This window comes from Prionailurus bengalensis, chromosome X, assembly GCF_016509475.1.
Source record: "Prionailurus bengalensis isolate Pbe53 chromosome X, Fcat_Pben_1.1_paternal_pri, whole genome shotgun sequence".
Lineage (NCBI taxonomy): Eukaryota > Metazoa > Chordata > Mammalia > Carnivora > Felidae > Prionailurus > Prionailurus bengalensis.
Genome location: NC_057361.1, coordinates 109,839,036 through 109,852,891, shown reverse-complemented (window position 1 = coordinate 109,852,891; position 13,856 = coordinate 109,839,036). Strand labels below are relative to the sequence as shown.

The following is a 13,856-nucleotide window of genomic DNA, read 5'->3' as shown; positions in this document are numbered from 1 at the left end:
AGACAACTGTTTTGAGTTATGTTACACATCCTAACAATAAATCTGCCATATTGAAATAACCTGGAGGAGGGAGGATGGCAGAGGTCTGCGAACCTGGCATCAGCCCCAGACTAAGCCAGACTAAGAAAAATGGGCAACCGCTAGGGTTTGGGTGATACAGCCCAGGTCACCCCACGGCCCACACGCGTGAGTCAGCACTCAGGGCTTGGATGGCTATATGCATGGGAGACTAGGAGGAAAGGGGTAGATTGCCACAATCAGGCCTAAGAGTTCAGTTTTGGTGCTAAGCCATGGGTTCAGCAAATCACTGTGTGCAGGACACGGGTGAAAATCAGTCCAGAGGAGAGCAAAGCTTATGGAATCTAGCCGGCTGCCATTGTGGGAAGCAGCACCAAGCAGCAGCAGAAGCCGAAATAAAAGATGAGGTGAATAAGGGTCAGGAACACAGACAGATGTCTACGTGGGGGAAGAGGAATGAAATACCAGGTCCTAAGTGACTTCTTCAAGGGTGGAGCTTGGCAAGAGGCCAAGTTAGGACTGAGTCAAGCACCCCTTATAGGCTTCTTGCTTCAGGGCAGATCTGGTCCCTCAGTGTAGTCCACAGGTGTTGACAAGCAAGCACACCTGGCTAATGTGGGGGTGTTGACAGGGTGCTCGAATGAGACGTCTTGTGACGGGGCAATTAGCCTGAGTGATAGCTCACATGACCTTGCGTCTTGCTAACCAGTTAGAAGCCTTTAGAAGTTCGTGATTCTTTTTCATTTTTGAATCCGGCTTTAACTAACACATGATGGGACAAATTCATTACAGAAAGATTAGAAAATTCTGGCAACAACAAAAAAATGCAAATAAAATCCCATCACTTAGGTTTCAACATTTGGGTGAATATTTTATACATTGATATACTACTTTCTTATGGATCCCCAAACTTGACACATGCCTCCCCCAATCCATTTAATTTGGAATAGTTTCCTGAATATAATTTTAAAAGATTTTCTGTTCAGTCAACACAGTTTCTCCACAGTAACCCTAATACGTTGCATTTCATGGCCTCTTATTAAGTAGATGTTTTAAAAGGCATTATTCTTAAAGGCTTCTTTATAGAGTTTCTGTGAAATTCACAACCTGTCAGAACAGGGTGGCTTCCAACCGGCTCAGAGCCCTGCTGGGCGACATACTGAGCTCTCCTTCTAAATGCAGTCAAACTGATTCTAGGAAGGAAGAGACAGGAATGGAGAGACCTTGGAGTTGTAAGCAGGAGGGAAGTGTGAGTCAACAGTATAGTCAAAAGGTGAGAAAAAGTAAAGTTAGGAAAAAACAGCGTGACCATGAAAGGAAAGAGTGAATCAAAGGAATGAGTTTTAGGTGTTTATCTTTCTTGTCCTTCATACACCTAGACATCAGTTTTTTCTTTACATTTAGGGACAGCCTGGTGTAATGAAATGAGCTCAGTTCCAGCTCTGCTTTTAACCTGCAGAAAGCCCTTGGGCAAGTCTCTTCCTTGCTCTGGATCCAAATCTCCTCACTTATAAAATGAAGGCGCCAGACTATATGACATCTAATGGTCTCTCTTGTGTCCTGAGTGTCTCCTATTGCTAGATATATAATTGCTAGATATATACAGAAGGTTTGTTTCATTGACTTCAAGTTTAAAAGAAAACTCCAGTTACCATTTGGAATCTGGTTGTGCATCATGTACACCACAGGGATTTAGTGCTAAAGCATTACATGGAAACAAACAATTATAATTGTTTTAATTACCCAGAATACCTAGCAATTTCGACAAGACTTGGGAGCACTGTCTTGAGAATGCTATTATTACATTGTCACTTTTCAACAGCCTTTCCAATATAGGCATGGTAATTTCAGTGTCCTAGGAGTGGGGGCAAGATGGCTATTAGGGAGGTACCCTAGGATTTTTTTTCTTTTTTTTCCTTTAGTGTGAAGGGTAATTCTGAGCAATGAGACACCATCCAGCAAAGAGTATGAATCAGATGCAACCTGTCTAGATCATCACCAGGCCTGCATAAGGCCTCAGGCAATGACATCATCATTCCCTTGTAGCTTCAAAAAGGTGTCTGCCAGAAAGTATCAGGTACTAAACTAGCTCTCTGATTCCAGAGTTCTCTTCCAGACATTAGTTTGGTCAGTATCAATATGGCTGTGGGTAAGGAGGGTGGAAGTTGGGCAGCTGCTCCGTTTGATTCTCCCGGACCCCTCCCCATCCCAGGACAGCCACGTGGGCTGGAAATCTTTCTGAGCAGTTTAATCCTAAGCAACTTCAAGCCTTCCATCTATCACACACGCAGTACTTTGAACTGCTTTGTGTTTTCAGAAATAAAATAAAAACCACTTGTAACTTGGTGTGAATTTCACACATGCACAGGCAAATACAAGGATTAGGTTCTCTCTGCTTACCCCCACCAGGAAATCTTAAATACCCAGTTAAAGCTGGGCTTCCCTCCAGGGTTTATTGCTGAGCCTGTGGGCTCCTTGGAAAGGGCCTTGGTTGACTTCCTACTTATTCTCTGTTCTGTGATGTGTCTAACTTCACCTTGCTCTACACCAGATGCTAAAAGACCAGACTGCCTGCAGAGAGGGCTCCATTTTAGAATGAACTGCTCCTACCTGGTAATTAGCCTCTTACCACTTTTAGTGGTTCTTTTTACTGGGAGTTCAACCCCCAAGAAGGGTCACAGCTTGGCCAATAATTTCTTCTGCTCTGTCCTGAAGGAGCTCCATTTCCTAGTTTCCTGGGTGGTCCCCAGTGCAAACTTTGAAATCGTGCTCAACTTCTTTCTTAGAAAACTGGTTGCATCTGACTCTATTGGTAAACATGTGAGACATGGGCCTTATTTATTTATTTTATTGCAATGTCATGATATTTGCATTTTTAAATGTTTATTTATTTTTGAGGTAAAGAGAGAGAGCGCGCGCGCGCACACACACACACACACACACACACACACACACACGAGTGGGGGAGGGGCAGAGAGACAGAGACACAGAATCCGAAGCAGGCTCCAGGCTCTGAGCTATCAGCACAGAGCCCGATGCAGGGCTCAAACTCACAAACCACGAGACCATGACCTGAGCTGAAGTCAGATGCTCAACCAACTGAGCCACCCAGGCTGCCCCAAGATATTTGCATTTTTAAGGAAAAGTAAAACAGCATTTTGGAAGGAGCAGTCTCAAGGTTTAGTCCCTAAGGTGTTCTGAGATTTTTGGATGTAGTCTGTGGAAGACAGGGAAGGAAAAAGACTTACTTTTGGAGGGGTCCAAACTCTGTAAATGAGGTGCATGCCTGTTGCTGTTTATAAACAGCTAGACTGAGGTGAAGGAGTGTAGACCAAGATGCAGAACAAGATTTTCCCACATGGCTGAAATTAAATCAGCATCACTGAAAACATTCTAGTCCTGGAACTGTATCAAATGGTACCAAAATACAGACATATCTCTGGACTCTATTCTACTCAGTACAAATCAGATACTCTCACTAGAAGCGCTCTGCATGGTTCTGTGTTCCAAAATGACATTCAGAGTTCAGTGTGTAACGAGGAAAAGGAGAGATGGAAATCAGCCATATGGTTGGCCAGAAGGGTCTAGTTCACAATTGTCTACATAAAGATGCTGAGTGGCGATGCGCTTATGCTATCCTTGACACAACTGATCCTCAGTCAGTTCGAGAGTGGGTGATTGGGGGAAGTCGCGAATGGGATAATACACAGGAAAGCTCTCAGATGCACCATAAAAACCCAAAAGAACATTCCAACTGGGTGACTTTAGAAGGAATCAGAGAACACATCAGAGACGAGTGTCAAAAACATATTGTGTTACTGTACGTCAGCAGAAAGCTTTTGATAATGACAAGCTGTGATTTTCCTTCCAGACTGGCGCAAAGGGTAGGGAGTGTCAAAGGAGGGGCTCAAGTATGTGCAGACATTGGTGAGGAATGTTCCAAGCATCCCCACTCTCAGATAGGTGGGTATGGGAAGAATTCAGTAGCAAGGAGTGGTGGGAGGTGAGGGCAGCAAGCTGGCAGGAGAGCCCCTTCTTGTACATGTGGTCGGTGGGCCAAATGGCAAAGGAACAAATGTCGGGGATGAGAAGGGTGATGCAGAAGGTGTATAAAAGGCAGCAGAATGTAGCCTAAGCTCAGCCGTGGTGTAAGCAAACCTGACCCTGGCAGAAGGCAAATGAGGGGCCAGGCAAAGAGAACATTGGGACCTCCAGGCCCATCATGCTCCCTCACCTCCCCAAGCCCTATGGCACCGGCCATGGAGATACGTCTCACACCCCACCTCCTTGTCCGCCAAAGTCCACGCTGCCATCTATCGTTTCTCACTCAAACTGCTGCAGCAGCCCCACCTGCTCCACCTGTTCCTTCCTCCCTTGTCCCTCAAAGTGTATCAACAGATCGACAGCCAGACCGGTCTCCCCTGGGAGCTTGTGAGAAATAAATACAGATTCTTAGGCCCCACCTCACACCTGTTGAATCTGAATCTGTATTTTTTTTTAAAGTTTATTTATTTATCTCGGGAGAGAAAGAGAAAGTATAAGTGGGGAAGGGGCAGAAGAAGGAGAGACAGAATCTGAAGCAGGCTCCATGCTGTTAGCAGGGAGCCTGACGTGGGGCTCGAGCCTACGAACTGCAAGATCATGACCTAAGCTGAGATCAAGAGCGGATGCTCAAAAAAGGGGGGTGGGGCTCCTGGGTGGCTCAGTCCGTTAAGCGCCTGACTTGGTTTCAGCTGAGATCATGATCTCATGGTTCGTGGGTTCGAATCCCGCATTGGGCTCCACACTGTCAGTGGGATCCTCTCTCCCTGTCTCTCAATGCCCCTCCCCCGCTCACTCTCCCTGTCAAAATAAGTAAATAAACTTGAAAAAAATTAAAGACAAAAAAGTCGGCTGCTCAACCAACTGAACCACCCACGTGCCCCTCCCCCTTTTCTTTAAAGTTTATTTATTTTGAGAGAGAGAGAGAAAGTGTACATGGGGAAGGGGCAGAGAGAAGGACAGACAGCCGAATCTGTATTTTAGCAAGATCCCCAGTTGATTCATATCACTTTACAGTTTGGGAGCCTCTGCCCTAACCTCTGCCAGGATGGCATTCCTGAAACCCAGGTCTGACCATGTCAACTTCCAGCAGGTGTATTGCCTCTCCTGGCAGCCCATCTTGGTAAGGCTCCCGCCCACTTTTCCAGTCACTGCATCTCACTTGTTCCGTTAGGAACACCTCACTGCTGGCAGTTTCGTTCACACCAGCCTTTCTAATCTCCTCTGCCTCTGACGTCCTTTTTCTATCCTTGTCTTCACCTGGCTAACCCCAACTCTTGTTTCCTCCCTTGGAATAGGCGTCTCCTCCAGTAGGAATCCATTGCGCTATGCCCTTTCCATCTTTCTGAGTTAGGTGCCCAGTGGATGTGATTTCTTATTACCCCCTGCTTACATGCTTCCACAAGGGCACTTAGCCCTAACTACTGCAGTTACCTGTTGATGTGCCTGCCTTGACTGCCAGCCTGTTATGTATTCCTTCGTGGTAATGCCTGCATCCATTTCGCCGCAGTATCCCTGGAGGCGAGGAAAGTAACTGGCACAGAATAGGTGCTCAATAATGTGTGTTGCATCAAAGAGAGGAGGGAAAGGTCACAAAAGCGTAAAGGCAACATAGAAGGACAAAGGCAAGGGCATCAAAAGTAAACCCGGAGCGTGGGTGGGGGTGGGGGTGGGGGGATTACAATAGAAAAACAAAACGTGTTGGGTAAAGAGAACACAAAATTGAGAAAAAACATGCTAAAGGGGAGGTGAGGGAAAGCTTTTAATAGCTTATTAAGGAGAAAGCTAAAATTGATGAAGTTCTATTCCTGTTTTTTTCATGTGGCTGTTATGGTTGGGTCTTACCTATGGAAATGTGGAATCAGACTGTTAACATGCCTGAAAGGCAATTCCATTCACTTGCCAATGAAGGAATGATCAACAGGCACTGGTTTCTCTGAGGGGATACTTATAGTTACGTGTGCAATCGTTAATACTCCCTGATCTTGAATATTCAAATAAATGTTGCCCTTATCAAAACAGACCCCTTGGGTGATCCATATGCTGATAGCTAGTTGTCCATACATTAGGGTTCGTCCAAGACAGTCCTGGTTTACACCTGTTGTGACAATATAATAATTACTAGTACCACTGGGGTGCCTGGGTGGCTCAGTCAGTTGAGCGATTGAGTGTCAGACTCTTGATTTTGGCTTAGGTCATGATCTCACGGTTTGTGAGATCGAGCCCCACACCAGGCTCTGCACTGACAGCACGGAGCCTGCTTGAGTTTCTCTCTCTCTCCTCTCTGCCACCCCCCCACCCCACACTCATGCGCATGCTCTCTCTCTCTCTCAAAATAAATAAATAAATAAATATTAAAAAAAATAATTACTGGGGCGCCTGGGTGGTGCAGTCGGTTAAGCGTCCGACTTCAGCCAGGTCACGATCTCGCGGTCCGTGAGTTCGAGCCCCGCGTCGGGCTCTGGGCTGATGGCTTGGAGCCTGGAGCCTGCTTCCGATTCTGTGTCTCCCTCTCTCTCTGCCCCTCGCCCGTTCATGCTCTGTCTCTCTCTGTCCCAAAAATAAATAAACGTTGAAAAAAAAATTAAAAAGAAAAATAATTACTACTACCCCTGTCAACCTTCAAAAGTGTGCCAGTTTGGATGATAAAATAATCATCATCCTACAGTCAACACTTCTTGAGCTCTTCGTACGGACCAGATGTTATGTAAAGTACTCATCCTCAATGTCCTCATTTGATGCTCTCTATGAATTTTTAAAAATTGAGATGCAATTTACATACCACAAGATTCATCCTTTTAAACTGTATAGTCCAATGGTTTTTAGTATACTCACTGTGTTGTGCAAACATCACAATTATCGAATTCCAGAATATTTCCATCCTTCCAAAAAGAAGCCCCATACTAATTAGGAGTCATTCCCCATTCCACCCAGTCCCCAATCCCTATGGATTTGTCTGTTCTGGACATTCATATAAATGGAATCATATAATATGTGGCCTTTGGTGTTTGGCTTCTGACAGTCCTGTTTTAGAATTAAGGAAACTGAAACTCAGAGAGATTAAATAGCCTGCCCAAGATCACCCCTCTAGCAGATAGAGGGCAGAACTAGACCCAGGTGTGTCTGGTTCCAGGACCCACATTCTTAGCCACCATGATGTGGTGCCTCCTAATATTTATTGTAGGTACTCAGCACATTCTTGGAACTCTTTTTTGGCCTTCTGTAACTGGGCACATTCTTTCCAAAATGCCTCACAAATCTTCATTATTTCAGAGTGGATTTAATGTTTGGAAAGAGCCAAAGTCATAAAGACCAGATATGGTAACTAAAGTGGGCCATCAAGCTGGGTCACTGCTATGGACTGAATCGTGTCCCACCCAAGTTTATATGTTGAGCCTCTAACCCCCAGTGTGACTAACGTGATTGTATTTGGAGATAGGGCTTTTAGTTTAGGAAGTAATTAAGGTTAAATCAGATCATAAGAGTGGAGTCCTGATCCAATAGGTTTGGTGCCCTTATAAGAAGAAGAGAGGGGTGCCTGGCTGGCTCAGTTAGTTGTGCTTTCTTGAGCTCAGGGTCATGAGTTCAAGTTCCAGGTTGGGTGTGGAGGTTACTTAAAAGTAAAATCTTAAAAGAAGAAGAAGAAGGAGGAGGAGGAGGAGGAGGAGGAGGAGGAGGAGGAGGGAGTTATCTTCCTGATATGTGAGGACACAGTGAGAAGGCAGCCATCTGCAAGCCAAGAAGATAGGTCTCACAGAACCTGACCTTGCTGGTGGTACCCGGATTTCAAACTCCCAGCCTTTAAAACTAAATGAGAAATAAATTTTTGTTGTTTAAGTCACCCAGTCTATGGCATTTTGTCATGGCAGCCAAAGCTAATACAGTCATATTTGGGGATAAAAAGAGAGACAGAACCATAAAGTCAAAAGAATGAGTGATTATCATCTGTGACTTCAAGAACAATTTCCTGAGGGGAACATGAGAAATATTTCGAATGTGGAAGTCAGCACTGGAAACAGGAAAAATATAACAACTATAAGGAAAAATTAAAAATACTGATTATGCTACTGTTAATAATATGCTGTATTTTGTTTCAGTTTATCCTTTTCTGAAACCTTAATTGTACAGTCTATATTTTTTAAAGTACACACAAAATATATAAATACATTAGAATGTCCTTATCTATGTGGTCAAAGGTGGTTGTTAGTTAATTGATAAAGTTTGTCAAAGCAGAAAATCAAAGTACACACACAGACACCTTAAGCTTCTAATTTTTTAAAAAAAAATTTAATGTTTATTTATTTTTGAGAGAGAGAGAGAGAGAGAGAGAGAGAGACAGAGAGCATTCGAGCAAAAGACAGCCAGATAGGGGGAGACAGAGAATCCCAAGCAGGGTTCTTGCTGTCAGCACAGAGCCTGACACAGGGCTCAAACCCAAGAACTGTGAGACCATGACCTAAGCTGAATTCAAGAGTCAGATGCTTAACCGACTGAGCCACCCATTCGCCCCAAGCTTCTAATTTTTTTTTAAGATTTTATTTTTTTAAGTAAACTCTATACCCAATGTGGGGCTCAAACTCACAACCCCGAGATCAGAGTTGCATGCTCCACCCACTGAGCTAGCCAGATTCCCCTGAAACTTCTAATTTTGACATAAAACATATACATTGTTATTCATATGCCAGTCTTTTGCTGTAGGGTCAGAGCTTTTTTGAGTATGGACTTCTGGTTCTCTTTGTCTTTCTTCCATAAACCACACCAATAACTCATCATCTATGATTTTCAGCATTCACTTATTTAATGTGGAAAAACAATGTAGATGCTTGCAAAGCAATTTGAGTACAGAATCCTTCCGGATTTTTCTCCTGCAATATTTTACTGCTGTCATGTGCAAAACTAATATGACAGCACATTTTTGGGGATTCCCCCTTTACTGAGTTTTTGCAAAGTGATGAACTTAGTTTTCACAGAAACAATTCTTGCTTTCAGTGTTCATAATTCCTTGGTGTACATACCATTTAATTTGTGTAATTATAACAAGTAGAATGATCAAAAATATGTTCAAGAAAATAATTATTGCGCATGGAACTCAACTGATGGGTGTAGAAGTACACAACCATTAGAGCAGTCTACTAGTCATGAACGTTCATCATGGCACAAGCATCTGCCAATGTGTTAAAGAGGGAATGTAAAGCATTCTCTGTGCATCATCAAGTGGAATTTCATTAAGAGAGTTTCTACTGTCCTTGCTCATTTAAAAAAAAAAAAATCCAGGGGTACCTAGTTAAACGTCTGACTTCGGCTCAGGTTATGATCTCATGGTTCGTGAGTCCGAGCCTCGAATGGGGCTCTCTTCAGTTGGCGGCAGAGACAGAATTAATTAATTAATTAATTAAATCCACTGCTTAATCATTAATCGCTTAAATCATATGACGTACCAGGCACCGTACTAAGCCTTTGGCGTGAATTATCTTGTTTAATTCTCACAACTCCAGGAGATAAATCTATTTTTTAAGCTTATTTATTTATTTTGAGAGAGAGAGAGAGAGAGAGAGCATGCACACGCATGTGGGCACATGAGCAGAGAAGGGCCAGAGAGAGAGGGAGAGAGAGAATCCCAAGCAGGCTCATGCTGTCAGCGCAGAGCCCGAAGCGGGTCTTACTCCCACGAACCATGAGATCATGACCTGAGCCGAAATCAAGTCTGACGTTCAACCGGCTGAACCACCCACGCCCCCCAAGATAAGAGTACCATTATCTCCATTTCACAGCTGAGTAAACTGAGGCTCTGAAAGATTCAGTAACTTGCCCTAGGCCACACAGTGACTAATTTGTTCTTCCTCCTGAAAGAACTGTCTTACTAATGTATAGGAATCAATTAATTGCTCGGATCCGTTCATCTACTTATTCAGCAAACATATATACATACTTCCAGGTAGTCAAACACGTGGTTTCTGTTTTCAGGTACCTGGAAAAGGCAGGTAAATCTGCGAGGTAAAAGATTTTCCCCAATTCATTCAGCTAATAAGTGAGTAGAGCACTATTACAATTCAGGTTTGATGTAGCAAATTGTCACATGACAGCTCTGGGGGCCTAGAAGCTTTGGCAGATTGTTGGGTACAGATAACTACCTTGAACATTTGTCATTCCCATGAGAAGAGGAGTTTGGAGCTCCCCAGAAATCAATGTCCAATGATTAAAACACAGTTTGTAAATTGGAGACTGTAAATAGAAGTTCTAAAAAAAGTTTTAAATTGTGTATGTATCTATCTAATCCTTGAACAACACAAGAGTTAGGGATACTGACCCCTTACACAGTCAAAAATCCTTCTCTATCTTTTCACTCCTCCAAAACTTAACTACTAACAGTCTGCTTACTGTTGACTGGAAGCCTTACCAATAACACAATCAATTAATACATATTTTGTATGTTCTCTGTATTCTATACTGTATTCTTACAATACAGTACGCTAGAAAAAAGAAAATGTTATTAAGAAAATCATAAGAAAGATATACATTTGTAGTGCTACACTGCAGTATTGTACTGTATTTAACAAAACAAATTCATATACAAGTGTACCCATGCACTTCAAACCTGTGTTGCCCGAGGGTCAACTGTATACACATATATATGCTTTCAAGTATTTATTTTTGAGAGACAGAGAGAGAGAGAGTTTGCACACATGCGTGCATGTCAGGGAGGGACACAGATAGAGGGGGGAGAGAGAGAATCCCAAGCAGGCTCCACGCTCGGCATGGAGCCCAGTGCGGGATTTGATCTCACAACCGTGAGATCATAACCTGAGCCAAAATCAAGAGTCAGACGTTTAACCTACTAAGCCACCCACGAGCCCCTATATAAAAAGTTTTCTTTTTTTTTTAAATTTTTTTTTAATGTTTATTCATTTTTGAGACAGAGAGAGACAGAGCATGAATGGGGGAGGGGCAGAGAGAGAGGGAGACACAGAATCGGAAGCAGGCTCCAGGCTCTGAGCCATCAGCCCAGAGCCTGACGTGGGGCTCGAACTCACGAACCGCGAGATCGTGACCTGAGGTGAAGTCGGACGCTCAACCGACTGAGCCACTCAGGCACCCCTAAAAAGTTTTCTTTTTAAGATAAACGCTGTTCTACTGTAATCCAAGGGGGAGGGTAAAACAGGATTCAGGATTGTAGTTCCAATTCCTTGAGGGGGGACCGGTAGTAAAGAATTTAGATCCACTAAAGAGCTTGATCAGAACGTTGAAGTGTCAGTTTAAACACAAACATGGAATGGAAAAGAGAATCAAAAGTCCAGAAAAGAAACAGAAAAGTCCAGAAAAGAGAAAATAGAAAAGTTGTATAGAAAGAGATATTATGAGAGAAATAATCGTAACCTAGAAATTGAGGAATTGGATTATCATGGTTGAAAAACATTAAAGCCTGCATGTTGAGACAGAACCAAGCCCTTACCTCTTATGCAACACGTTCCACAAGGCTGGCCAATTTTGAGGTACATTATGGAGGGCTGAAGGGGAAATGCCTCTCCGGAAATGGGGGTGGAGAGCCCGAGCCACGTGAGCGCCTGACCTCCAAAGGCATAAATGCCAAAGGCTTTTAGAGCCAATTGGCAACATGTGTGGGGATGGAAGACTCAGTAGATTACTCTTATAAACACGGTATGGGATCTTACGGAAGAAAGCAAAAAGGAAGCCTTGATCAGAATCCTTACAAGAATGGCTATATATTTATTCTTTGTGATTGCAGAAACATTTAAATACACAAACACATGGAATGTGGCAGCCTTGATGGGGAGGATTAAATACTCTGGTGGAAAAAAAGAATCAAAAATGAGGAGGAGAAAGGAAAATCTTGAGTTTCCTAAGTTGTTTGCGAAGAAACCAGAGCCTATGACAGAATTTGGTCCTCATGACTGAAATGTTTCTTTGGTGTCGGAAAAAGTATTGCTGTCATATCTCTCTTTAGAAATTCTTCTTTTTTCTTTCTCATAATAAAAATCCCATGGCAGCTCCTTGTCTGGAGGGCTTTAAAAATAGGAGCGATCTCATCTGTCTGGAATGGTCTGTGTCAGCACTTGCCCTAGGCAAGGTTGCCACATAGGCAAAAACTCCCCCTTCCCTCCTCCCTTCCAGACGTCCCCCTCCTCCACTGCGCCCCAATGCCCTTCATGCCCTTGCACCCCCCACTCTGTGTGGGCTGACCCCCTCTTCCCAGACCGCAGCTCCAATGTGACCTCCCACATAAAATCAAACCCCCTCTCCCTCAAGCTTTCTCCAGGTGCTGGGGATGCAGTAGGTTTTACCCCTTGCGGCCTATTTGCATTTTAAAATAGGACCCTGGCTGACCCACATGAATCTCGAGCTGGTGGTGGAGCTTTGGACAGTGTAACTAAGTAGAGAGAAGTCCAGGGGAGAGGGGAGCATTTGGGGTCGCTGGGGGGAGGGGGTGGGGTAGGTCGCCTTCCTGGAAGCTATTAAATCCCAGATGTGGGCCCCTGCTCCGCGTGGCACTGCCTTGAGGGAGAGGGTAGGGGTTGGGAGGAGGGTGGCTGGGCTCTCTGACCTCTCAAGGTTGCCGTAAATTCTACGGGTCGGTGATTTCCAACTACATTTCCCCTCACCCGGCTTCCTTTGCAGCGGCATAGGCACCACGTGACTTGGCTTTAACTAGAGGTTTTCAGCAGCATTTCTTTGCGCCTATCATCCAGGGCCCAATTTTCCCATCACGGCCCTCCCTGCAACGGCTCCGGGACATTTTCAGAGAGATCTTCAAAGCTCCTGTTCTCAGAGAAGCCCAGGAAAGGGGCTGTTTTGTGTTCACCGTGTACGTGGGCTTTATGAAGAAAAACAAAAACAAAACCGTGTGGCCCTATGTGAACGAGTTATGCTGGACCCAGATTTGGTGGGAAAAGCAGCAAAGTGAAGTCTACTCAAGGAGCTCCTATGAGTAATTTGGCCAATTTCATGTCAGAGCGACAAACATTCAAGAGCCCCTACTAGGTGCCAGGCTTTGAGTTAGACGTGGTGGGTAACAAGAAAAATAAAGCAAGGTCCCTGCTATGAAGGTATTCAGTCTAATGGGAAAGACAGACATCCGGGTTCAAAGTGCACGCTGGAGGTAAGAGAGGGTGTTTGGGAGCACGGCGGTTGCCCTTGGCTCACCCTGTGGCTGATAGGTATCCGGGAAAGCTCTCCAGGGAAGATGGCATCTGAGCTGAGTAGGAGTGAGCCAAACCAAAGAAGGGTGGGAAGGGCGGTCTGTGGAGAAGGAATGACAGGGGAGCAGAAGCCGGAGCCATGAAACTACTTGATGTGTGCGGGGAACTGCGAGCAGGCTGGGATTATTAGAAAGGAAAATGCCAGCGAGGGGGAGGGGCAAGAGAAGAGGCCGGAGGGGCAGGCGGGGCCACGTGAGCTTGAGCCAAAGTGGGCCCAGCCTCCTGAGCGAAGACTAGAGACTTTATCCTGAGGGGAGCCACAGAAGGATTTTAAGCAGGTCAGATTTGCATCTTGATTAAACTGTCAATTTGGGGGGAAATCATTCAAATTGCCTGTGGGATGAATTGATTAAAGAATTCCATTGAAAGGGTAGATTTGCAGATCTCGCCATAGTTAAGTGCAAGGCTCTCTTTTTCCAAGAGGATTTGTCATTAGTCTGAGGCTTTTTAAGCGGGGGGGGGGGGGGAAGGCCCTAAAACAATCTACAGGTAGAGGCATGTATTTATCTGTGAAACATCCTCTTTTGAGAGGATGCAAGCAAGACCTCTAAACCGTGCTTACCCGAAAGTGCTTTAAGAGTT

The 13,856-nt window shown here is 44.4% G+C and overlaps 1 protein-coding gene across 1 annotated transcript in view; it reads left to right on the top strand.

Annotated features, from left to right (window-relative positions):
- The first annotated feature begins 290 nt into the window (after positions 1–290).
- Positions 291–13,856, top strand: part of FRMD7 (FERM domain containing 7) — a 39,208-nt gene continuing 25,642 nt past the window's right edge. Inside the window, exons 1-2 of the mRNA XM_043570022.1 lie at positions 291–435; positions 4,319–4,449. Coding sequence (XP_043425957.1) covers positions 291–435; positions 4,319–4,449 — 276 coding nt within the window. The remainder of the gene's footprint in view (positions 436–4,318; positions 4,450–13,856) is intronic.